We start from the raw sequence: 26583 nt of genomic DNA, 5'->3' as shown, positions 1-26583 counted from the left end.
CACCAGCACCCTCAGGACCCCACCAGGGCACCCAGCTTTGGGGCCCCCAGCAGGCACCAGGACCTCAGCACCCCCAGGTCCTCCACTGGGACCTCAGCACCCCTGGGACCCCCACCGAGCACTCGCCCTGGGACACCACCACCCTCAGGACCCCACCAGGGCACCCACCATTGGGACCCCCAGCAGGCACCAGGACCTCAGCACCCCCAGGACCTCCACTGGGACCTCAGCACCCCTGGGGCCCCCACCAAGCACTCGCCCTGGGACACCAGCACCCTCCGGACCCCACCAGGGCACCCACCATTGGGACCCCCAGCAGGCACCAGGACCTCAGCACCCCAGGACACCCACTGGGCACCCAGCCATGGGACACCAGCACCCCTGGGACCCCACCAGGCACCTGGCCCTGGGACCCCCACCAGCACCAGGCCCTGGGCACCTCCAGGACCCCAATGGGACCTCAGCACCCCTGGGACCTCCACCAGGCACCCGGCCCAGGGACACCCAGACCCCCCACCAATACTCCCCAGTGCCCCCCGCCCCGGGACGCCCAGTATCGCCCCCAGCACCCAGCCCCGGGACACCAGCACCCTCCTCGGGACCCCCCTGGACCCCCATCGTGCCCAAAGAGCGCAAAAAAGACATTTGGGCCCTTTGAAAGTTTATTTTACTTGCATAATTCAAGTTAAAGTTGCTTAAATCTCGCGGAGTTTCTCAAATTTACGGGCACCTGAAGCACCCCAGGACTCGTCGCAAGCTCCCGGGGCTCCGGCGTGACACTTTTCAGTTCTTAGGCTATTGCTAAATTCGAGGTGAACGAGAAGAAGAAAAATGGCAACGGAATAACATAACTTGCTAAAATAACGTAATAAAAAACTTTAAAAAGTTTCTGTAGCTGCTTTCGGGCGCTCGCAGCGAGGCGAGCGGGAAGTCGCTGCGCGGGAGGCTGGGCTGAAGCCTTAAAATGACATTTGTGGGGTAAAGAAATAGAGATTTTCATTTTTTTTGTTTTTTCCCCTCCAGATTCGGGCCCGTCGAGTTGAAGCGGATGACGCGGAGACCGCCGCAGGGAGCGGCACCGTTGCACCGGCACCCTTGTTCCCAGCCTCGTCTAAAAATTCCCCGCGGGATGAGAGGGAAGATGCTTTGAACCGGTGAGAGCGGAGCGCTTTGAACACCTCGCTGTTCCCGCGCGCTTTGCCGGGCCCCCGGACGGGACGTTTACGTGGCGTAAACGTGTTCTGGACGCGCGCAGCGACTTTTGGAAAACTGGTTCGATTAGCCGTAACTCCCGGTCTAGCTGGGCAAAAGCAAGGTTTGGTTTCTGCTGGTGTTTATTTTTGATAAAGCTACTGTGAAAACACCCGCAGGCCGCTTTCCGAGGGCGCGCCGCTTATCCCGCCGGCTTCCGGGCCGAGTCCGTAGCCTCTACGAGATGTGCAGAAACCACAGGGGTTTATTCTTTGTGGCAGCCGTGAGGAGCCCGGGTTTCTTGCGCATCTGCTCGAGGGACGACATGGTCCTAGCGTACGCGTGCTGCCGGCAGAAAACAGAAGCGTAATTAGTAACGCTCCTCCCGAAAAGGTGTTTTGCCTGCCAAAATAAATCGCCTTCCCCCCTTTCCCAAGCGGTGGGGGGGGAAGAGCAGCGCGGGAGCGCAGCCCCCTCGCGCCGGCATCCCTTGACCCCTACACCCCGCCGAGGAGCGAGGCGCAGCGCTGCCCTTCCACCGTGCCCCCGCGGGGATACGGGGAGCGGGGCCCAGCTGAGCTTACCTTTTGATCAGCCTTCATTTTCGCGTTGTAGAACGAGACCGAATCGGGACAGGCCGGCAGCGTCTCCTTCTGCATCCGCTCGAACCTGTCCTGCGCGTCTTCCTCCTGCCGGGAGGAAGACAGAAGCCACCGCGCGTGAACAGCGAAAGGACTCGTCGAGACGTCACGGTCGACTGATCCCGTTTGCCACGTCGATCGCCGAGGATCTGCCACGGGATATCCTCGCGGCATGGAAAAGCCTGAGCTGCCTGTGCTCCCACGAGCCCCACCGGGTGCCCTCCGTGCCCACCCTTCTCCGGGGAACAGCTGGAAGGTGGGAGCACGCTGAAGAGGAGTCTGGTTTGAATGGAAGTAGCATGTTTTAAGATGTCATTCTGTGTATAAAGTTTTCATGGCAGATTTCAAGGTACCGCTAGCAGATTCTTAGAAGGTCACCTTCTGCGACTCTTCATGGGTAGCCTGGAGAAGGTGGGTACAATTTTGGGGTGGCAAAAGGCTGATTGCCAAAGCGAACAAGCCAATAGTAAAAGATTGATACCGGAGAAACGGGTTAGAATAGTAAATGAAGAGTCAGTCTGGAAAAGGGCAAAATGGTGCAAAGTAGGGAAAAACACCTCCAGTGAAAGACCAGGTGGTGCCCACAAGGGACAGCGTGGGGGCTCAGCCCGGCTAGCGATCCAGGCTGGGAAGCCGCGTTTCGCCCGGTGAAAGGAAGAGAAGCAGCTAGCGCTGAGCGACGTCGCGTAGGGCAGCGTTCCTCCTCTTCCTCAGGATTGCTCCCTGTAACACCGACGACTCGACGCGGCTGCAAAGCATTGCTACCGGGCAAGTTTCATTTAGCTTTTGGGCTATAATGGATGCGATGACAAGAAATCCAGGTCTGGAAACCATCAAGAGAGTTTCTATAAATACAGTGAGTAACTTGGTTTAGTAAAAGTGACCAGTGATGGATTTCCTTCTGTCCCCAAAGAGCGACATCCTGGACCAATGTGCTCAATCAGAGTTTGCCTGTTGACTTCATTAGCCCACCACATTACCCAAAGGGGGGTTTTTTTTCTTTTCCTCTTTCCTCTAAAGAATCTGTTTCTGAAATCTTGCGCAGTCTGGTACATCAAAACATTCTGTTTAAAAGCAAACTTACTACATTTTTTCCTCACCTAATATCTGTTATTTATACTCTCAAGGGAGCTAATTCAGTAGGAGGAGGGAAGAACCTGTCTGTGATCAGCTTTAAAACTCTTTACGTGCCTTTCCAGAATGAAATAAAGAAAAATGCTTAACCCTGAGATTTACAGTCAAAATAATCAGACAGCTGGAGACAAACAAATTCCTTTTCGGCTTTCCTTCTAAAGAGCTAAAGCCATCCTATCCCTCCCTACAGGTCGGCTAGAAATGGGACCGTACATTTCGGGAAGGAGTCACACTGCTCAAGCCCTACTTATATATGCTCTTTGCCAAGCATCTGCTGCTGGCCCGTGGTGGGGAGAGGCTCCTGGGGGAGACGGACCTATGATCTGTCCCCCCAAGCTGTTCTTCACTTCAGCATGTCTAGGGAGTGTGAAGCACTGGCCCCCACATCCCTATCAAACAACATTAAGGTTTTGAGTCTGACACTGAACAGGAAAGGACAAAACCCCGAATGACTTCAGAGGAGAATAATGCAAAGAACAAGCCTGGTAAATAAGGCGCTTAAGAGAAATGTCCTTTGTCAGGAATGACAAAAGATCCCGGCTACCCCAAAGTGATAGCTTCTAAACAGAGGGCTGGCTAAGCACCAGTTGCCACAACACGAAACACAATAGTTTAGTTGTAAACATTACAGATCTGGAAGCGAGGTCTCCCAACTATCCCTGGGGCTCGGGGCGGTTTGCCTGATTACCGATAGTCAGCAGATGCCCCGGTGCTTCAAGCCCTCTGTCCTATTTTAGCCTCTCAATGGTGAAGCTAATCCGAAAGCAAGATGCATCTTCAGATAGTCGCTCTCTGCGCGGTATCAGATGGCATTTCAATGCCAGCCGCTCCGTTTGGAGAAGGGGGCAGAGTTGCCCTGCCCTCCGCCTCCCGCAGGCTTAGTTGTGCCCTCATTACCATGAGCAACATGTGGCTACCAAGGAGAACAAGCGGAGCTGCCAGGACAACTCACCAGGCACATGACTCTGTTTATGGGAATCATTCCAGGTCTGATGTTGCCACCGGGCTTCAGAGTATCCTGCACATCCTTGGGGATAAGGAAGGACTCATTGTACCAGATCTCAAACTCTGCAAGCAAAGCGGAGGACGATAAACAGGGCCGTAATGATCAAAGAGGCGAGGGTGGATTTCTGCTGGCTCCTGGCCCAGGGATGAGGGGGCCGCGGCGCTCTCCCAGCTCTCCGTTTCCAACCCTCAGAGTAGTCGGTTAAAAAGCAGAGGGCACCGTGGGCTGCGCTGAGCCAGGTTGCAGCCCGTCCTGGCTGCCTGGGAGGTGGCTGGGGAGCAGGCCTGGCCCTGGGGACAGTCCCCTGGGCTCGGGCAGCCGGAGGGGACAGCTGGCCACGAGATGGCACTGCTCCTGCGTCCCCGACACACGCAGGCATCCTCCGCCACCGTCCGGGCCACCGCTCGGGAACTCGGAGGCAGCAGCTTTGAGGGGTCAGCGCATTTGAGGGTCAGATTTCAGCTCCAAATGCTACGGGAGCCCAGCCGCTTACCATCCCATAATAGCCCGTGATAACACACAACAGGTGCCGCGGGAATGTGTGTTCTTATTAATATTGGGCATTTCCCAGGGCCCCGTGGCAAAGTCGCTGCGCTCCGCTCCGTTCCTCTGGCACGCTTCCCCGCTGAGCTGCAGCCTGAGGCCAAAACCCCCCGAAGAAGCCTGTATTCCCCAGGAATGACCCCAAAAACGTGTCCGCTTTACATCATGGGAAGAATAAAGAAAGTTAAATGCAGAGCTCTGCTTCTACTATGCACTGTTGACATGATGCAACAGCGCTGACTTTATACCCTGGCTTTAACTCGGAGATGACCTGTTCGCTCTGGGATGACACACAGATTTATTGGCGTGAGCTCACGCCTGCATGTTTAAAGAAACAGCAAACATCTGGAGCACCCAAAAATGCCAAACCCGGATCCAGCTGAAACCAGCGGCAAAGTCTCAGCGCAGTTCGGATTTGGCCCTGTGTACCTCCTGGAACGAATCGTGTATTTCCTGCAGTGTGGGACTGTCCTGATGGATGCAAGTTGCCCTTTGGCAAGTCTGTGGAAGATAAAGCGTTGCCATGTGCGCAGCATCCAGATGCTTGGGACTCTGGGATTTATACATCTACTGTCTTCCATCGCACAGGACAAATCCAGAGCTATGCCAGGACCACGTTCCTGTTACCCCAGACTCAAACTGCGTGGCCTGCGATGGAGTGCACCACGTATCACCCTGAGCAGAGGTGTGACCCATCACCACGAGGGTGGTGCTCCTGAAGAACACGCTAAAATGACCAAACCCTCCTTCCTGCCAGGGCAGGAACCTGAGTAAAGCTCATCTCACAGGGGCTTTGATACAGAGCAGATGTCTGCAGCCCAGAGCTGAAGCCCTGGCCTTGTGCAGGTCCTTAGCCATCATCTTTATTAAATAAAATCAAGGGTGAGAAGCAGGGCCACTTTTAAGTCAAACTTCACTGGGAAAGGCTCTTACTCCACAGCGTTGCTAGGTGCATCTAGTGGCCTGATCAAGGAGCAGCGTGTCGTTACCTGTGAGAGAATCTGCAGCAATTCAGCGTCGCGTCAAAAAAAAAAAAAAAATCAAGCATCAATAAAAACAGGTCTGGGAGGCAACAAGAAAAAATCCTAACAGAGAATGACAGGGGTTTATAATAGAGGTTTCGTGCAACACGTCTGTGAAGCGCCCAAGTACGGAGTTGCTGTCAAGCACCCTAGCTAAATTGGATGCTGTTCAGAAACTGCCCCGGTGAGTCAGTACCTGAGACGAGTTTGTTCCGGCACTGGTCCACCAGATGCTGGCAGTACTGGATTTCTGCCTTCAGGTCCTGAAGTTCAGCATAATCAGACCTGTACTCTTTCTTCAAGTCCTTAAGCTTCATAATGAGTAGAAACTCCTCCTCATCAATTATGATCTGTCCTTTCTCGTCAACATACTCTCCTGGAGGGTAAGAGAAGGAAACGAAGGTTTCTCAGGGTGGAGAGGGCCAAAGAACAGTCATTATACTTCGAACCACACGGTAGTTACCCAGTTATACTGAGGTTAACCACACAATCGACATTTCCTTAGACACGCTTTCTACAGATACAGAGTTGCAGCGGTGCGGGGCAGAAATCACTGCTGGACTCCTGCACCCGCTCAGACATCGGCCCTCCCTGAACTGGGACATGTGTGGATGAAGAGGATGGACTGGACTTCCCAGAAAGACACCCGCACAACAGCCCGCTGGAGGGTATCGCTTAGGGCTTTCGCGGCTCCTACTGCAAAGCTCTCAAAGTCCCTGGGCCAGGACTGGACCGTCAAGGTAAGGGTCTTTGAGACAGGCTGGTCAGCCCTTTGGAGACCATTAGGCCAATGCTGCTTCCCTACGATAAACATCCCTTGTCCTTGGTTTCCCTCAAAGCAACTTATTCCTCTGGTTTCCAGCATCCGCAATAAACCACCAGTTGGTAGATGTCATCATGAAGAGCAAAGGCCCAAAGCAAGCAGTGATCCTCTGAGAAGACAAACACCCTCTCTTTGATATGAATTCAAGCTGACATTGCTCATTATCTAGCCAAAAGAGCTTTGCACCTTGCAGGACTGGACCCTGTGGGAAGAGGCCACTTATAAAGGGTGGTCATAAAAGCTTCTCCATAGGAAGAGAAATAAAACCCAGTAGAGCGGCGTTCATGCTGAGTCTGATTCTCAGCCCGTCAGGCACTGAGAATCACGCTTACGCCACCAATGTGGCTCCACGGGGATGGCTGAGGAAGCAGAAAGCACCTCAGAAAGCAAGAGCATCGGCATGGTCCCAGTCGCTAAGATCTCCCCTCCACGTTCGCTAGCCAGGGCCTGCTTGCTTTCCAATATTCACTTTCTCTCTCATTCCCTCTTACTCCCTGCTCATTGCCTGGAAATAGTTTAGGCTACGGTTTCACAGAATTGAGCTGTTTTGCTGCCCTTTCTGCATCCAAGGAACACCACCACTGGTATTTCCTACTGTCACGTGCAGCGTGCTCCAGAGCACTCTTGCATTCAAGTCACTTGTTGCAGATTTTTCCCAAAGCCTGTGTTTCTTCTCCATGCCTGTGCAGAACGCAGTCACGCTGACTGTTGGGAGTCCTGCCGCAGGCAGCGTGAGGCATAAGACACTTCCAAGTCTCATCCAGGCCTGTTCCACCTAACAAACATCCTGACGCAGAAAAGTAGCAAGGCGCTTACCCCATCATCTCTTGCTGTAGTACCTTGCAGTTTGGGATTTTGACTTTCACAAGCCAGACCCTAATCTAGATGAATCAATTCAAATTGCAGGAGGTGCAATATGTTTCCACCACAGTGAGGGCAGTGGTTTCTGAGCTGTACTGACCTGCATCTGTCAGCAGTACCCTGCCTGATCCATCAAAGTGCGGGGTGAGGCATCAGTCTGACTGCAGCTCACTTCGCTAGTGTAAAGCCTGAGCAGCAGGAGTCCGCGAGACTCAAGTGTGGAGGACTCAGATGGAGGAATTGGGTGGCAAACCGCAAGGGGCAGGCGCAGAGCTGGGGCATAAAGCACCGGCTGCCCCACCGCCCTGGCACGCAGCAGTGGTGGCCTGTAGCGGTCTCGCCACCAGAACTGCTCAAGAACCAAAGAGAGCAGCGGCTCCCCTCTTCTGTCAGACTCTTGCTGGTCAGAGTCCACACTGTGACTTACCCTGCTGCCACCGCTCCTGCCTCTGAGCCCCCAGAGCCTCTTTGATGCCCTCCATCTCATGCTTGATCAGGTTGAGCCTCTGCTCTACTGTACTGCTTCTCTTCTTTCTGGCCAGGAGGATGCTTTTGTTCTCTTTAAAGATCCGGTTGAGCTCACTGCCGCACTCCTTCTTAAATTGCTCAAATGCCACCGGCTTGGGCGGAGGGGAGCTGCAACCAAATTTGAAGAAGAAGACAGACATAGACATAGGGGAGGTCAGTTTGTTCGAGCATGCAGCATGACACAGTCCATGGGAGCAGTGACAGCTGAGGTCTGCGGATGGTATTTCAATGGGCCCTTTGAGGATCTCGCTGTGCTAGCTGCATCCTGGTACTGTCTCTATGCCAACCTTCATGCCCCTTTCCCCCCCGACCATACTCTTCCCAGAGTTATTTATGCAGAAATCAAGCTCCCTAGGAGATGCCTCAAAACCGAGTCTTTCCTGGAAATTGGAGCTTTAAAGGTCTGAACCTTCAGAAAGATAATTAATGCTGTGCCTCCCTGTTGCTAAACATAAATGCCTTTGCCTTTTCCTCACCGGGTTCGCAGCACAGACCGGTGACCTCCGCCAACCAAATCCCGTAGCTGTGCGCGTTGGCTGGCTTTGCAATGCTGCCGCCCATGGCCTTAAAGACTTGCCTGTCTAGGAAGGCTGAATTCAAAGCGGCACGTGTCAGTCTTGATTTTTCTATGAAATGGTTTTGACGCAAACGTGCCCCTCACTTCACCTCAAACCACACCGGGCCAAAGGAGATGGTCCCTCAGGAGACTCAGCACTGCGGGAGGAATGCCACACTTTGATGGACTGCTCTGTGCTGTGTGACGTTGCTCCTGGGAGTGCAGTGGATCTGGTAGCAGAAGGTAGCTAGAAGTCTCCATGTTCCTCAAAGCAAAGCGCTACCCCCAACATTCCCTTGATTGACCTCTTAGGGGCATTTTCAAACTCCTCAAAGGCTGCATGAGACTGCTCTCCATGCCACACTGCTGGCAAAGCAGTGTACACGATGACCACTGGGCAGACTGCCACAGCTACAGCTTTGACAGCCAGCTACTGGGCTGCTAAGCAGTCTGGGTTGTGCCTCACTCAGCCAGCTACTGGACTTTTAGAGGAGCACTGAAATGTTTTTAGAGGGCATGGAGGAACACAATAACTTGTTAAGGTGCTTCACAAGACTCTTCCTGGAACAGCTTCGTCTTGCAGCGCTCTCTCAGGGCTGCAGGAGCAAGCGAGGACACGTCGCCTACAACACCAGCAACCGAGGTGTTCATAATTTTTCCTGAGCTGTCGCTTGAAAGAGCTCAGCAACAGAAGATGGTTGCTGATGTGTGATGGAGAACGGGGCGTCCAGGTTGGTTTTGTGGGCTCCTTGCTGAGCTCCTGTGAGTTGAACAGCTTCACGCTGTTGAGCAGATCCTCCTGGAAAGAGCCCTCAGTCGTTGTATCTTTAGCATTTTCTACCCCATCAACCCTGTCCAGAATGAAATGCAATTCAGCGCTGCCTTCCTGTGCTGAATTCTCTTTGCAGTACAAGCAGGTGACTGGCACCTTGCTGGATTTTTGGCCATGCTCCACTCTTCTGTCTTGATATGGCACCCCCTGCCATGATCTTGTGCAGCTCTTGACCCCTCTTCATGAGAGTCTTGGGTTTTATGGCTGCACGTGAGGTCTCGCTACACTTTTGCTTCTGCACAAAGGGTGAAGATTACTACAATGTCCATATGGGACCAGCTGGAAACATAATGAATTGGCATAGCTCAGTGGCAGAAGGAAAATCCTGCAGGTATGCTAGCGAGACATTTGCTCTAGAATATATAGAGAGAGAGAGAGAGAAACCATCTGCCAGCGTTTAAACAGGTTAGTGACTCTAGATCAACAGAGGCTTCACACTTAAACAGAGAACTGGTCAGGACAGAGCCCAAAGCAGATGAAGATGACTGCCACCAACATACTTAGGTACATAGGGTGCCCGTATGACTACTGCTATCCTACAACAAATTTCTGCACCCAAGCAGTGAAGATCTCTAAATCTCTCCTGCTTTACTCTGAAGCAGGTAGATATACAGGGGGACACAATGCAATCGCTCAGATCCAAATCAACTTCTGGCGAACGGGAAGCGCTCCCTTACAGCAAAAGCTTACCTGGGCTTCTGGGAATCCCTCATAGGGGCTGCCTGTGAGGGCTGTGCATCAATATTTGCTGCATCCTGGTTCCTTGCTCCCTCTTTCACATCCAAATCCTTGGTGGAATTCATTACCTGACTTTTTGATTGTAGAAGAGCATCCAGCTCTTTCCCAGAAAGAGAGGTCCCAATTCCTTCCTTCCTGACAGGGCCAATAAGAGGAACCAGATTAATTTATTCATATAATATGAAACTGGAACCAAAACATGCTGCAGGTGCTAGCTTTGCTGATTAAAAAACTAGCAGTCTGACATTGCATCTGCCAAAGTTTAGGGTGAAATGTCTATTGACAAGGAATGAGATCAGACTCTGGGCCTTATTCTCACAAATCCTTGCTTCCTAAACTAAAAGACTGCCTTAACTAGCAAATTCTATAGAATACAACATAGGCAGGACCAGCTTTCTTGTGAAGACTCACAGGGACAACAGTCACACCCTGTCTGCTCTGGGGTACACCAGCTGGAGTGCCAGGACACAAGTGTCTGTTTGGGGTGCGTGTCAGCAGACAACAGATCCCTATTTGCCTTCAGAGCGGACTACAAACAGAATCCCTTAGGATTTGATCTAACCCCACGTCAAAATTAAGTGAGACTCTCTGTTCTTCCCCCTCAGCTCTCCCCCATGAACACCACCAGCCTAGTTTTCAAGGGATAGTCAGCATGACTTCAAAGAGATACAGAAAAGTGCTCACCGCATCTTGTTCCATCCCTCCAAACAGAGAACTGCACGGAGGAGGCCCCATGGACACTAGAGCCTTGGTGGATCTTCTCCTCTCTAACACCTCCTGCACAGTGCTCCGCAGTCTTGATTCATCCATAACAGACACACAGCTACACAGACTAACCGTCGGCACTAAATACTCCCCTTAAGAGATTTCTACCCTACCACGGGCTGTGTCTGCTGGCCACGCACATTGCCCTGACATACTCTTGATGGTGTGGCTTGGTGGCCAGGAGGATACCACAGACACTTACAAAACTATGCTGGCATGACATCCTTCAGGAAACACAAAACTTGGATACACCTATTAGGCCAGCTTCATTTCTGCCATCTTCCATGGGCTGCTCTTCACACCTTGGCCGGAACCGGTCTGTGTGATGACACGCTATCAGAAAAAAGGATTGCTTAACTCACGTGCCCTGCTCTTTGGTTTTCCTGGGTTTCGTCTTCTTCCCGCCATGTTTGGATGAAAAAGGAGCAGCTTCGGTCCCAGAATCCTGCCCATCCATTTCCCCCACCACAAGGCCATCCACATCAACAAGGCCTGCCTGGAATCGGGAAGAAGCAACACATGAACTGGGAAGCATTAGCAGCTATTCCATCCTGTTGTACAACCTGTCCTGGAAACCTGTACTCACCACCAAGCATTTCAGGAAAACACATCTATTAAAAATGAAGCGAACATTAAAACTAGGGCCAAAGTTACCCTGAAATTCTTATGCTGAATGTTTCAGCCACTTAGGATGGGTATAACTTGGGTCTAATGTCACAGAAATAAGTTGAAGCTTTTACTGTAAATTCCTCCCCAAACTTCTGCTAATTCTGATAGTGCTTTTGGTGTTTTCCTGGTAATGTCCCAGAGCATAACACTATTAGCAAACTCTTACTCCTTCATGGCATCAGTAATGGTGGCAATGGAAAAGCATCCTCAGAAGTCTTCATTTAGTGAAGGGGGATATGCAAGAGAATTACATTTCTCAGTACTATTTCTACTATTGCCTCAACCATGTAACAGAAGGGGACATTCAGCACTGAAATCTGCTTAATTCAGGTTTTAGGTTTGTTTTCCAGTTCAGCTTTAAATAAAGGTTTGAATAGGCCTGTTAGAGACCATGTGTTTTTCTGTTCTACAAATACTTTGTTTTTCCCTTGTGCCTTTCTTCCAAAAATTTCAAAGCATCTTCAGTTAAGCCCTAGGGCAAGTATATGACTCTGCATAACAGATACTGTAATTATTTTACCCACCTTACTGGGTAAAACCAAGGCAAGGAAATAACCAATTCAGAGATAAAATATTTCACAAATTGAAATGGGTAATGAAAAATACATTATAAACTACAGGCATGAATCCATATGTGAAATCCGTACGTTTACTTTGCTCCAGAAACTATAAGGAGGACCTCAACAGAGGCAGGTGATCTGACCCTGCCTTCTACAATTGACTGATTGATGGAGAGGTCACCTTCTTATACTAGTTTATATTTTCCTCATTGCCATTTAATAAATTATTCTCTTTAGATAGCAGGCCAAGTTCTCTGCTGACATGAACGGATGTCACTTTGTTAACTGGTGCAGCTCTGCTCTGTGCAGGCTCTTGGACATGCCCATCACATTAATGGTTCTGAGCTTCAGATTTCAGCGGGGCACCTCGAGCAGCCAGTTCTGAGATGGATTCTGGGCAGGGCTCAAACCTCAGGCGTTACCTTTTGAGCAGCAGCAACAGCAGCAAAGTCATTTTTGTCTATCAGAGCATACTTGCTTCGTAACCTGGCCTCCACTTCCTGCTCCTGTTGACTAGGGGAGAAAAAGGCCCTCAGCATTGTGGTCAAGGAGGACTATTCCATACGCCAAAACCTGTAAACATACCAGATTTCCAAAGAAAGCTGTCTTTTACATGCAATGCCATTTCCATACTCCCCACCTTGCTCCCTGTATTCTTCACAATACCTGTTTTAACCTTTTTCCATTTTCCTCTTCCTTTCGTTTTCCACGATGTCCCTTTCAGCATCTCAGATATGGAAGCTTTTTAATGGCTATTTAAATACTTAACATAACCTTTTAATGGTCCAGATCAAGTAATATCACATCTGTTCAGTTCTGCCACAGAAAGATCAAATCTTACTTTAACCTATTGGTTTTCAAACTATAATTTTTTCACTGAAAGGGAACAAGTGAAGCATTATCAGTAGGCTTAAATACACTACAGAAGACTGAAAACTGTTAGGGAGTCTGCAAATTAAAAAAGACCAAAACCCACTGTTTCAGTCCAATAAAAGGAGTCTTAAGTTAAACAAAAAATATTCAGGCAAAATGTGAAGACAGTTACCAAGAAACCCATGTCGGATTTGGGTTCCTGTAGAGCATGACTGCCCAGTCTGATGGCATACCACAGACACTTGTGTTCAAACAAGTTCCTCAAGGGCAGGCAGATTTTCTGCAGTGATATCTCAGTGTCACTCTTGAGAGTAGCAACCTCTACTGCTGAGCCAGGCCATTGCTGCAAAGGACGTTTTCCAAGTCAAAAGGTTGGCGGGGGGCTGCCAAAATACCCTTCTTCTTTGCTCTCCTCTGTTGCATGACATAGAAGCTGCTTGTCCTCATTTTTAGGATTTTTCCCAGCCTGCTCTTTACCTTCCTTCATTCAACTCAAAAAACAACTTTCATTATCCACTGGTGACATTTTCCAAAAAGCACTTCCACACTTTCTCCCATCCCGCACCACACACCAAGGGACAGTGTCCCTGGAAATAGCCACAAAGCCTTCTTTTCATGCTCCTCCATATTTATGACCTTCCTTTGCCATGATCCCTACAAAAAACATCTGATAACATTTAGATGCTGGTGTGCTGAGACCATTGCATATAATCTCAGCCTACAGCGTTTCGTTTTTCTTTTGATGTGTTTGTAGAAAGCCTTGCACAATGGAGATATGCTCCGTAACTAGGTATCCTAAGCACAGTATACACTCAGCGACGGACCTTGCACATGATTTATGAGTGCTGGAAGGCTATAAAGGCAAGAGTCCTCTCGTCAAAAGGCCAGCAAAAATCATACTGATCTTTCAGTTACAAGTTATTCCCTGTATTTCATAATAATGGCTCACCAATGTCACGGTGAGTGTAGTATCACAGAAAAAAAACTCGGTGGAATTTCTAAACCTTACGGTGAAAGGCATCAAGCCTGGATATCTTACCTTACAAGCAGTTTGAACTGTTTAAAAACCTCCTGGACTTGCCTGATGTTCACTATCTGGGGAAGAGATGCATATAGTGAAGACACAGGTGGGCATTTCTGTGCCGCGGTCAGGTGCTTTCCAACAATTAGATATCAGCACTTGAGGAGAGCTACTTGTTTCCTGCACCTGGAGAGTCAGGCTGGAGGTGGATACACTGCTCACTTTGAGGTGACTTTTAAGAGAGAGGAACCTGAGAGACTGGGGTGAATTCCATGGAGCGCACAGCCATCAAGATAATGAATTATTCACAATAATGTCCTACAAAATCTTTTACAAACAACATCTCCTGATCTTGCGGATTATGACGCTACTCCTGAGCACTATCTTTAGTCTACTTACCCATGTAATCAAACCAGTGAAGTACAGCCATGCTGCTACCTCTGTTTTGGAAATGATGAGCAGAAGCATGGACAGACAAGTAATGGGGGTCTGTAGTTGAGGAGGAACCTGCACTCGGGTCTCCTGAGGTCAAAGACAGTGGACCAAGCTGTCCTCCGTCCTCTGCCTTCCCTGCTCCACATCAGCCCACATCACATTTTGCAGCCCACAGAAAACAAACCTTCACGTAAACCCTTTTTCTGCTCCACTCCTGCCTGCTGGAGGGAGCACACGGGGACTTCAAGAGAAGTGTAATGATAACATGAAATGAGAGGGAGTGTCTCCAGCAGCGTTTCTTTTGAACCGATGGGTTATCTAACTGTGCTCATTTATGTCTTTCATTTGCTTTCATTTTGTTTGTTTTCTTGCTTGCCCACACAGGAACATTTGTTTATGAGGGACTTTTGCCGTTTCTTTTTAAAACCATTTTGCAATCAACAGGTAGTTTCCAGTTGAGAAACCCTTCCCTAGAACACTTCTCTCTAAGAGACTGGACATATTTTGAGGGATGCTTTGGGAACACATCTTGCAAAGATCTAGTTTCACGCTGGCAAGGCAAAATACTTTTTTAAAGAGGCTCCAAATAAAGCAATTTGGGGGGTTCAAGCCAGAGGAAAAGTCCCCTTAAGCTTCCAAAAGGCAAAAATGGGATGAAAACCAGGAGAGAGTGTCTCCTTAACAAGTCAAAAAAAATTACAATTCTGTAACACCTTTCATGTTAAAGCAGATACTTCAGAAGACATTTTCATTCCTTCTGACATGGAACAAAACTGGATGAAATCAGTGTATAAGTCCTTCTCTACTAAAAAGCTACTTACATCGATTTCATCAATGGATCCTTCTAGGTATTTTTGGACTTGAGACTTAATATCTGCTATCTGGATTTCAGTCAGAGGGTCATAAGTCACCAAAGAACGATTTACCTAGGGAAAAAAAGTGAAAATTGAGTATGAGTAAATTATAAAAATCTAAGCAACTACTAGTCTGGTGAATGTCTGATATTTCTCTACTGGCCCCTGGAAGCCTTATGCTTAATTTCTGATTGAGGCTTCTCATCATCTGAGTTGTCAGGGCACAGGACTTGGGACCATGCTGAAAGTGGACATTCCCTTCCACTTTTCAATCAAATAAGGGAAGGGCTTCACGGTCTGAAAGGCACCTTTTCAGTAGATGGGGACTGAAGCTACAACGGTCTCAACAGCAAGAGATTTTCAGAGCTTTGACTAATCTTGAAAAGACTGTGCTGAAAGCAGAGGGGAAGAGTACAAGCACGTTGAGCAATGATTTGATCATTCCTACTGCTAAAAATCAGGATAAAGCCTTAACAAGCTCTGTTCCAAGACGGCTTAGCCTATTCCTTACCAAGCTGTCATGCATGGCCAGTTCCCTCTTCAGAAAAACAATCTCCTTCTCCAAAGTCTTCACCATCCACTAGCAGGAAAACAAAATGATCAAATGCTGTTAGTGGAAGAACTGCTGAAAGGCGGCATTAAACTGGCTGCTAGATAACATCAAGGCTGTGTACCAGCTCCCCCAGGATTTGCTGTCGGGTTCGCATCAGTACAATGGCAAGTCTGGAAAGCATTTTGCCTTTGATTAGCTTCCAACAGGACAGCTTCTGGTCTGTCCTGGATCTACCGCCTGCAGAGTCAGCCTAAGCCATCGAAAGAAGGGTCACCTGTTTCTTCATTTGATGCTTTCCTGATGCGGTACCCTAGGGGCCATCAGATTCTGGACTAGGAGGCATTATCTTGAAAGCAAAGAAGTACGCAGGGGTCCACTCTCATCCCTACAGAACTCAGTAGGAGTTCTGGCACTCACTTTAATAAAGGTCAGAATCTCCTGTAGTGTATTTGTGAGTGAATTTCTCCATAATCTGGAAAATCTTCAAGCATTTGCTATTTAGAATAAGCTTCCAAAAAGGTGCAAGTACCCAAATCTCCTTGAGATTCAGTGAAAATTGGATGCTGAGCTGCTTTTTAAGTGACCTGTTGAGTATCAAAGCGCAGTAACTTCCTTAAATACATTTCGGCTGCTCTTTTCCACTCTGCACATCTCAAAACAAATTAAAGGGAACTGAAGAGGAAGAGAGTTTGCTGCACAGCTCCAAGCCTCTTCCGGAATCTGTTGGAGGAAACTCCTCAGCTGTTTCTCTGCTTACCAGAGAAATCAGAGCACGAAATACAGTAGGGCTCTCTCACACCATGTGTGTTATGGATCAGATAGCCCTGAACTCGCTCTTTGGGCTATCAGTAGTTCATAGAGCATTTGCTGCTGTCCACCCTGTTTCAGTTGCGAAGGTGCACACGAGACACCTAAAACACAACAATCGCTTTCTTTAAATTATTTCCTTGTTTAAACAAGCATTGTAATTGGGGCAAAAATGTTAGGTTACCAGCAGCAACAGGGCTAATGCTGTGTGAGGCTGCAGCTAGGACTGGAGATGATTTGCCCACAAGTCAGGGGAGAGGTCCACAATATAACCTCTCCGTTAAGAGGTGATTCCTGTAGGAAAAAGTGCAGACTCCCAGGCATGCAGTTGAAAGAATTACCATGTGCCAGGAGAAATGTGACCACCTGTATGACTGTACCCTCTAGCATACTCAAGGTAATTCCAAATAAATCCCAATGAAAAAGTTTAATACTCGTCTTGTTTCGTTATACACTTGCATCCAGTAAGCGTCAGCTTGGCTGATGAGTTGTAATTCATTACATTGCAGTATCTCCCTCAGGTTTTTAAGGTCATTATCCTAAATATTAACGAACCTGAGAAAATACACCTTCTTCCATTCCCCTCCTCTACATACCTCCGCGTCACACGTCTCATTGATGACTGGCTCTGTTGTGATCCATTTCATTCTGGTAGCAAAACGAAGAGAAGACAACTGAAAAACATTTATTTTTTTTTACAGTAATTGAAAGAGATACTGGCAAGGATATAATTTGCATAATCTGTCGCTATTTATTCGTATCCTATGCTACTAGGCAGAAATACAAAAGCTATTTAACGACAGTGAGCACGGCAGGATTTCTCATTCCAGGAGTGTGTCCTCTACTGCTTATTTGTTTCCATGGGATTAGTCAGCTTCAGACGATGTTTTTGTCTTTTCTGCTATGCGTGTGACAGCTCTTTGTGCAACACGGCTGTGATCTCAAAAATGATCACTCCCATATCTGATCAAAATAATACTTACACCCTAATAATGCTGAACCGCATACCAATGGCTTTCAGGCCTAATTCCTGCAATTGTGATATCCTGAGAGCGAGCCAGTTCAGCCTGAAAATCCTCCTCTGGATTCAAAGCACAGCACCTGTTTGGCAGATTATATCAGAACCCAAGTAGCAGATAAGAACAGTACTCTGCCTTGAAGATGACCGCGTAACAGGTGACTGTATTTACACCTTTTTTTGCTAAGTGTAACTTGCTAAGTGTTCCCTTCCCTGCGTTACAGAAGTGGTTAAGGCGATCTGGTTCACGCAGTAAGGCTTCCACCGATTTTATCATTTCACGGCTTGAAAGAAGTTACTGTTAGCAGGTTCTCCCGATGCCAATGTCCCAAGCTCAGCTCTGAGGTAAACTGGTGCCATTCCACTGGCTTAATTAGGTGACACACCATTCAAAACACATTTTTTAGAGGTGAACCAATAATAATAATAATTAACAGTATCCAGTGGGTTCTAATCCAGGCTCTCATTTCTCAGTAGAGCAGGCTACTGCTCCACTGTTTGCATCACAAAACAGACTAGCAAAAGCAGTTTGTATTCTCAGTCTCCGAGATGTTTCTGATGAATCAGACAGGATGCTTCTCTGGGACTCTTGCCGTAGCCCTGCAGAGACTATGCTTTCAATCCGGTTATGGCCAACATAATTGCAACAGTAGCAGCGACAAGACTTAAATTCCGTAGAAATCAGTTCAACTTACAGTCTCTTCTACATGCACAGCTTCCCCACAGATATTTGCCACCAGGACAGTATTGCAGTTTCCCCCTGGGAACGATACCAAAAAAAAAAAAAAAAAAGATGCAAGGAATATAATTTGCTTTTTGTTGTTTCCTTTTCTGGAAAATATTATATATTGACTAAAATAGAGGAAAAGATGCAACAAAGAACACAGCTGGTTTGTCCCTCTGTCCCTCTAAGGGTCGCATGGGTACATAAACACAGTGGCATAGAATGACTTAAGAATAAAGGTAAAATGTGCTTCTCATCTGGTGATCACGTAGTAAGAAGACAGCAATGCTATCTGTAAAAGCCTGAAATAGAATAAAATGAGAGCAGAGGATTTTAAAAGCCTTTCGCCTAACTCCAATACCAGGGAAGCCGACGGGAGTTTGTCACTGTCTTTCCTACGAGCAATGCTTGCACTAGAAATACCTCGAATCTCACTCTCAGTTTTGATGGCTTCGGTCAGCCCATGCAATTGTCCGCAGCCTGTCTTCAGCTGCTTTCTCCACCCACGTGCTGCCAGCCTGCATTCCAACAGCATACGATTCCAGAGGCACCACAGCTTTGGATTTATCCTCTGTAGCCTGACACTAAAGCACGAGCATCTGAAAAGGCTTGTAACGTGTTGGGGGGGGGTTGGTGGTGGGTTTTTAAGTATTCTGAGAAAGTTCAGTGCGTCTCTGTTGGCCTGATCAGGGTGGCGTTTGGGCTGTCTTTGTGCCTGCTGTTTCATTCGATGAGGAAAACCAGACACGCTTTGAACGACGATTAGCTCCATGTGTTTAACTGTGCGGGCGTTAGGACTTGATACGCTCATTGAAACCACGGTATTTTCTGTGCGCTCTGGGGTTATTCTGATCCAAAGCCCTTACCAAGCGAGTCCTTGAGAACGTGCGTGAGCTTGCTCTGCCGGAAGGGGATGTGGTCCCTCTTAGGGTCACCCAGGGCAATGACGATTTGCTCAAGGAATGACAGAGACTTGTTGATGTACGTGGCTTCCTTCAGAACCTGCCCTTCGGACTGTAACGAAGATCAAAAGGCAAAGCTTCCACAACATGTGTTTTTGGATGAACCACAAAACAGAGCACATTTCTTACTGAGGGCACAACTCTGCCTCACTGTGAAGATAAGGATCTAACTCAGTAAATTCAGAACTCCTTACGGTTTGAAAACAAGTTTTCAGAGACCTTCATTTCTTCATAAAAAGTCTACCAGGACCACTGTCTTTCCTTCAAAAAAGGGAAAATTATGTATTTGTCACAGGGCTGATGGGATTTCTATCTTGATCAATACAGAATTTCACATGGGACCTGTGAATGTTTCAGTTGCTGAGCCCTAGTGTTGTAGAAGGGTTTCAAAAATTTGCACACTACCACTAGAAGCTAAGGACTCGCACCGTCAGTCACGGAATAAAGAGGAAGATCAGAGATTCTTTGTCTTAATACAGTTGCTTGCTCAGACCATTTCCTTTGCTGACAAACGATAGCGTCAGATGAACGCGCTGAATCTGGGGTACCTTGGAAGGCACATGGAGGACGGGAGTCACACACAACTTAGAAAAGATACACAGCCCCTGCAAACGACCAAGCGCTCTCTGATGTGTTCATGTGACTTACGATTCGTCACAGTCTCCTATTTATTATGAGCTTGAATTCTGTTGTGGGGAAACCCTGTAATTTCACCTCCACCACGTCGATTACTGGACTCTTCACCAAGGACTCACATACTTCTTCCACGACTTACCCCAGTCTTACTCAGTCTCTCGGAGCCTGCCAGATCTATTAAGTTGATTTTTGAAGTAACGTGTTTGACATCTGAGAAAACTCTGAAACGAGACTGGGGGGGAGGGGAGAGAGACTATAAACTGTACCTAACATTGGACAAAACTAAAATTGAGCAAAAAATATAGGCACTTAATGATCATCAGCCATTTGAGTCCCTAGAAAAACTGCTGGAGCACTTACCTCAATATAGATCGTAAAAATGCAGTGGGATCTGGATGAATTTTTATTCAGTGCATGTTCTGCTATTACTCTATTGGTTTCACCCTGCAAATGAAGTCAAAATTGAGGAGAGTGTTTTTACACTTACACCCTGGTAGAATAAATGAGAAATTACAGATCCGCACAATTAAACAACCAGTTCAATCTTCACTCTCACAGACAGACTGTAACACAACGTGGTTAAAGCAGACCGCGCAGGAGCTCGTCATATTTGTCTCACTTTCTTACTCATAAGATTCTTAAAGCATATTACAGCGCAGCTGGTAAAGGTCCCTGTTTACTGTAACAGTGCCTTATAGCGGAGACCACATCATCTGCATTTCCACTTTCAAGGCTCAGCCCACAGCACTGTGGCTTTTTGAGGAACAGGCAGGGCAGAAAAGGGAATGGTCAAGGCTCCACCACACAGAAACGCGCTTTGTAGGGGTTTCACGGGCGGCTGCTCTGCCTGGGACTCAAAGGCCAATGATCTTTGCGAGCTGGACGGTCAGTGACCGGCTCCACACCGAGGAACTGAGATCCAAGAACAAGAACGAAAGTGAAGGTATGAAGTAAACACTACGACCCCACTTCACAGATGAAGCAACAAGAGTCACAGAGCAGCAAGCAGACTCCTCAAAGCCTAGAGCTTCCCCCCGTGTACCCAGAACTGCAGGCAGAGCTCATCTGACGGGTGCCTGAATGGATCCCCAGGCATCCCTTGCACTTCTCTCAGCAGATCTCAAGTTAAGCTGTATTATCATCATCCTTCTACTCTTTAAAGGGAGAACGGGAGCTTCTGAGAATCAGAGGGGCTAACTTAGGACACCGTAGTCCCATTAAAAATGGCAAGCCAAAGATTTTAAGGGCACCAGATGGCTCCTGGTAAGAATATGCTTCCTGCATACAGAACCAATGATTTATTCAGGTCTTCCTTACAAATTAAAGCACCCACAGGTTAAAGAAGGATGCAGAGGTAAGTAAGCAAGCTCCCTGCACAAAGCTACCCAACCATCCCTGCTATAAAACTTACCTAACAGTACTATGCGTGTGCCATGACTATCCCAAACTATCTGCCAGAGGCGTCGCTAGCAGGAATCTTTTCTTGGAGCATTAACATACCGAGGACAGGCAGTGCGTTTTGGGGAAAAAAATCCACTGCGGGTCCGCCGATGGCTCTAAAAGGATGCCAAATATTCTACACTTTGTGCAAATCACTCACTGACATCCCCGTGTGACAAGCAGGGTAATGAAAACGAGTCTTTCCGGCTGTCTGGAATCCTGGTCTGCTGAAGGGGCTGGTGAGGTGGCTGGTACTGCAGCCAACCCTTTTGAAATGACAGCATCCTCTGTGGCTACCTGAAGTATTTTGGCGCTTTCTGGAATCTCTAACGCTATGTTCTGTGGTCTCGGCCCCAATATATTTCTTCCATCACTTGCCTTGCTCTGGCATACACTAAAACCAGGGTTTCACCATGGGGATCTTCCGGAATCTCTGCGCCAGGGACATTTTCCTTGCCAGAATACCGGCTACAAAGAGTTACCGGTTCTTCTACCCACTACGACAAGAACAAAGAGGGTTGGATATCTCCCTCCAGGAGACGTGACCACCCACCCCCTGCTCTACCGCCTCTTCCCTCAGCTAAGCCAGTAAACGTTACAATCAGATGAGGTGCAATATTTGTATCTTCTTGCCTCAAACAGGAGATTTAGAGCGTCTTCCTCATGGCTAACCGTGTGTATAGATAAGCCCTTCACATAAACACCCTGCGGGCAGTCCACTACAGCCATCTGCGCGTCACCGGTCCTACTGCTTGTCATGGTGGACAGAAGGTCAAACAAGGTCTCATTGTAGATTTCCAGGTAGGATACTCGGACAGTGACGAATCGATCAACACAACGTGTGGTTGCCTTGAGGACCTGTACAAAGATCAAGGGTTTGTCAGTGACATCTTAGTTCACAAAACAGAACTATTAGCTATTTATGACTTTTCAGAGAAGCTACTTATGACTTTCTGAACAGCCATAAATTCACCTGCATGCGTGCAGCTAGTTCTCAACTGCGGTTGCCTGAGGGCTGACTGGGTGCAGTCAACATTTTTAATACGATTTCTTAAAAAGATCATCTTGAAAACACTTTTGAAAGCACTGTATCCTTAAAATAACACGGTTGGGTGGGAATATTAACATAAATGTTGATGACTTTGCCCTCCCTGAACACTTGAATAAAAGGTTTCTTCATATACCGGCTAATTTGCTTTACCCTAACAGCACTTGTGCCAAAAATATAACTGGTAGAGAATTATTCAAGAGGAAAATATGGAAAATTAAAACCAAGCTATTAAGAACAGGCCTTTGAGGCAAGAACTGGGCACTCTTACGTTTGGGAAGCAACCGGTATACTATGTGAGATAGAGGTAAACAGGAACGACGTCTGTAAACGACAATAAAGCATAGCCACAGAACGCCTCCCACCTTCGCTTCGGTTCGTATGGGCTACGCCAGCACCACGCCGTGCCCGTCAGTCGGCCTTGTGGGAACAGGCAGCGTTCTGACGTGTGCAAATATCACTAATGAAGTAGTGTACCCCGGACGGTGGCGTGTGTACACAGATCCCCACGTTTCAAAGCAACACCGCCCCAACGCAATGCCACCATCGTCAATGCGCAAAGCCACAGCGTAGTAAAACAAAGGAACCAAGTAACCACGTTTTATAGGCTCCCTTGCTTCTTTAATGATCATCAGTTAGATAAAATGAAAGAAAACGGACTGGCGGAAAGCACATAAAACACATGCACTGTGTTAACACACGTTCATGATTATCAGCAATAGCAGATGCAAGAGATGTCGTTATTTCTTCTATCCTCTTTTCTCATTCAGATCCTTCGTACCTGTTGTATAGCTCGGGGTATGATTCCTCGATGCTTGTAGTCCGCAGTTGCTCCTGTCATCGTGTAAGTTTTACCAGCCCCCGTTTGCCCGTAGCACATTATGGTGCCTGGAAAAGTTTCAAAGCAAAAGGATAAGCTCAGGAGGGAACGTCTGAATTCCTCAAACGCAACGTCAGAAGGATCTCTTCCTCCGTCAAACCTCCGCTTACGGTCAAAGTAATCAAAATAACAACACATTACCGTTATAGCCATTCAAAGCTTCAGACACCAGTTTCTCAGCTACGGTCTCGTAAGCCAGGTCCTGGGAGGCGTTGTGAAGGACACCGTCCAGTCTAAAGGACCAGTCGGTCCGCCTGTTGTTCACCACTCCTTTCTTGGCGTCTTTTTTGATGTATATATCTATGCTCTGAGCCCAAAAGAGAAACAAAGATGAAGATGACTTCAATAGCTAGGAAGAGTTTCAACCCTCATTTTCCCCCCCAAAATACAGCCACCCACTGAAGACCTGAAAGTAAGGAGAAAATGGAGCCTAAATAATGTTATTGGTTTTACTGACCTCGATGGTATTTTCTGGTAGTGGATGTTCTAGAAGAAGGAAATATGGCTGAGCTCATGTCTACATTTCAGCGATGTGTGTGATTCGGTGTCCGGGGAAATTATTAGTTAAGCAAGAGAAGGTGGGTATTAACACAGGGGTTATAAGGTGAAGTAAGGAACTTGCCTGAGGGGAGGCAGAAATAGATTGTATCCCAAGGAGGTCTCTTAGGTCGGAATGGTGTTTACCACTGGGAATTCCTCCAGGATCAGTCAGATCCCCAATCTTTTTAAAGATTTTCTTTAGTGACTTTATCGCAAGAACTATGTTTACCACGGTGACACTTGTTGATACAAAATCACGAGGTTCGATCCCGCACCAAGCAGGAACACACGGACCAACACGCACTAAGAGGTCGTGCACGGCCTTGAGGAACGGAAGAATTCTGCATTTCCATGGGCAAAACTGAAATACAATCCCAAACCTTTCCTGCTTGCAGCCTCTTTTTCTCTACCTTGTTGTCTCGCCCAAACTTGATCATGTCCTGAGCAAAATCAGCTGTCGGCTTGACTCGCACAAACGCATGGACTCTCTTTTCTGCTGTATCCATTTTAACTAAAGAGGAAGAAAAAGGAAAAATCACATATGTTACATTTCTTTTTAGGGTATACAATATTGTTATGTTATTTGTTAGGGGAAGACAAGCTACAGAGCAGCCAAGTTTAAAAATAAAGCGCTGATGAAAGTTAAGCGGCAGTTTCTATCCTTTATTAAAAGCAACTGTGGGCAAAGTGGCCTGCGCTGAAAATTTTTTCCAGAGTTGTTCTGCTCAGAAAACTGAGCGTGTAAAAAGAGAACAGTTGTCTTACTGATCGTAATTGCTTCTTGTGTATCTGGCACGTTGCTGTTTAACAAAGTTTCTCTTCCTCTTAGCCTTGCAAAGCAAAATAATTGCAGGAATATGAGATGGATTTTCTTTTGTCTACTGTTTTCTACGTGCGAAGGCTTCTGTATCCATCAGTCCCTTGGGAGCCTGCTCTTTTGTAAGGTCAGTCCATCCGGAACCGTGTTTTAAACTTGTAATGCTTTGAGGAAGACACATTACAGGTGAAACCGAGCCTAAAGATACTTGTGTTTTTAGCAGCGATTACAACGGCTGTATGTGCATCTCCCCATGACATGATTCCCTGGAATTCCCTGGAATATGCAGATCCTGTGTTTTCTCTCGACTGTTTCCTACAGACTGCCTGTGCTTAACAGTTAGGTAATAGCTGTCGACAACGTGTGGTTTAGACTTGCACGCTAAGTATTTTTATTTACGATCTCCTCCATCACCTTATCTGCTGTAAAAAGAAATGTAGAAATGTCACCTAGACCAAGATTTCTCTTTATTTAAAAGAGAGGTAAGCATTTGAATGGCTAACTGATAAACGTACACAGTAGACGAGCAACCAGAAGGTGTAGCTTAACTATTTTTGAATATGCAAAGACTGAGGGCACCACTGCACGCGAGGAATTCATCGCGGCGATGTCAGCACGATGCCCGCTATAAAAACGCAAAGAATCCGCGACGACGCTCAGCTTCCGTTATCGTCTTCTCCGTGGCAGCCGAGACAGCCTTCAAACAGAGGAACGATTCGCGAAAAGGAACGACGACGAGCTGCCCGGATGCCATCAGAAGCATCGCCGCTAAGTGACACGCGCAGAAAGCTGCAAAAATATTTGCCAGCGCCGCGCAAGTAAAGGCAGTAGCAGAGCGCGTACAACAAAATGGAAGGAGAGCCACCGAGTCCTAAATTCGGCAAGCGCCTCGCAAACGCCGCTCATCTGGTTCTCGAGATTTTTATAAATAACAAGACCCTTCTACGCTGCACAAAAACACCCCAGCATTAGAGGGATACGTGCCTTATTTCTTTAAAGCTGTAGCCAAAAGCAAGGCAGGAAAAAGGAGCAGGGAAAGATTTAGGCAAAACCTCTGATACGAATCAGAGAGAGACAGACCAAGTTCAGAATCAGCGCAGTTTTCCTCACCATAACAACTCTCGTTGTTCAGGGCTGGCAGAAAGCAATTACTCATGGGATTATTTATTAACAGAAGATGGGAAGGAAACAGCTATGTAAAGGCATATTAAAGGGGAGTAAAGGCATTCAGCCTCCCTAGCCCAAAAAGTCCCCAGCCTTTCCACTGTCTCTGTCTACAGGAATACCATCCAGGATCAATTCCGATCACTGGTTTTTGTGGCGCGAACTGAGCTTCATAAAGATCACTGAATAAAGTTTCCAATTTCACCCCTCTGACAGACTCTTAGCCAATAACGTAGAAATGAAAAGCATTTTAATTTCGTCAAGCATCTAACCGATCTGATTTTTAATTGGTTTTTGTCTGCAGCGGAATTTTTACTGAGGCACTGCAAAGACAACGGCGTGTTTATTGGTCAGCTAACCAAAAACGTTGCTGGCTGTCTCACCACTGAAAACATCCACGCCGGTCCGAACCATAAATGTTTAAAGGACAAGAGCAAGGTTTGCCATCACCGCAAGTCATCATTCAGCACCTGTAACACATTGCAAGCAAAGAGAAAAACAATTTCCGTCACAACTCACAGCAAGAAGAGACAAAAGGCCTTGTCGAATCCATCCAGCAAAAGACACCGAAAGCCTAGTTCTGCCCCAGCACATCTCGGTGCCCAGGGCATGACACTGACAGTGCCACCTCCACCCCAAGGGGAACAGGGGGAGAAACCAGCCCCAAATTACCCGCTGCTTACCCAGAGCGGGTGCAAAGGGACTAGACAGCGCGGGATGTGAGGGGACTGGTGAAAGAGGCACACCGGTAATGGGGGCCCATGAGAGGTGGGAGAGCAAAAGAGGTGGGGTGAGGGTGCCTGGGGTGACAGGGAACAAAGGAGGAGTGCCACAGACAGCCCTGTGGGTGCCGCTGGGGACAACAGCAACAGGAGGTAGTCTGGAAAATGGCCGGGAATGGAAAGGGGCTGTGGGGACAGGGAAAGGGACAAGGTTTGGCAG

General features: G+C 47.6%; 1 protein-coding gene and 1 long non-coding RNA gene across 14 annotated transcripts; one reads left to right on the top strand and one right to left on the bottom strand.

Moving 5' to 3' along the window:
• The first annotated feature begins 1064 nt into the window (after positions 1 to 1064).
• LOC112977421 lies at positions 1065 to 2180 on the top strand. The gene is made up of 2 exons (XR_003257494.1): positions 1065 to 1154; positions 1807 to 2180. It is a non-coding gene; the product is annotated as an uncharacterized LOC112977421 (long non-coding RNA).
• Positions 1148 to 26267, bottom strand: KIF9 (kinesin family member 9). 13 transcript variants are annotated; one of them, XM_026089764.1, is made up of 21 exons: positions 26001 to 26261; positions 24071 to 24171; positions 23262 to 23427; positions 23022 to 23128; positions 21826 to 22050; positions 20113 to 20196; positions 19892 to 19984; positions 19021 to 19168; positions 18126 to 18190; positions 17009 to 17086; positions 15564 to 15632; positions 15020 to 15124; positions 13782 to 13837; positions 12292 to 12382; positions 11003 to 11136; positions 9828 to 10010; positions 7649 to 7857; positions 5734 to 5913; positions 3919 to 4034; positions 1776 to 1880; positions 1148 to 1536 (listed from the first exon to the last, which is right to left on the bottom strand). In XM_026089764.1, exons 1-21 carry the CDS (start codon positions 26053 to 26055, stop codon positions 1429 to 1431), a joined length of 2478 nt encoding a protein of 825 aa, XP_025945549.1. In that variant the 5' UTR covers positions 26056 to 26261; the 3' UTR covers positions 1148 to 1428. The 13 variants fall into 13 exon arrangements, 12 of the variants coding, with proteins under 12 accessions (XP_025945549.1, XP_025945550.1, XP_025945551.1 ...); XM_026089765.1 differs by having other exon boundaries at positions 26025 to 26260; XM_026089769.1 differs by having other exon boundaries at positions 1447 to 1536; positions 3919 to 3993; positions 26001 to 26264.
• Between the last annotated feature and the right edge of the window lie 316 nt (positions 26268 to 26583).

Source organism: Apteryx rowi, unplaced genomic scaffold (assembly GCF_003343035.1).
Source record: "Apteryx rowi isolate R43461 unplaced genomic scaffold, aptRow1 scaffold_83, whole genome shotgun sequence".
NCBI classification, from domain to species: domain Eukaryota; kingdom Metazoa; phylum Chordata; class Aves; order Apterygiformes; family Apterygidae; genus Apteryx; species Apteryx rowi.
The sequence above is the reverse complement of the archived record's forward strand: the minus strand, read 5'-3'. Positions and strand labels throughout refer to the sequence as shown.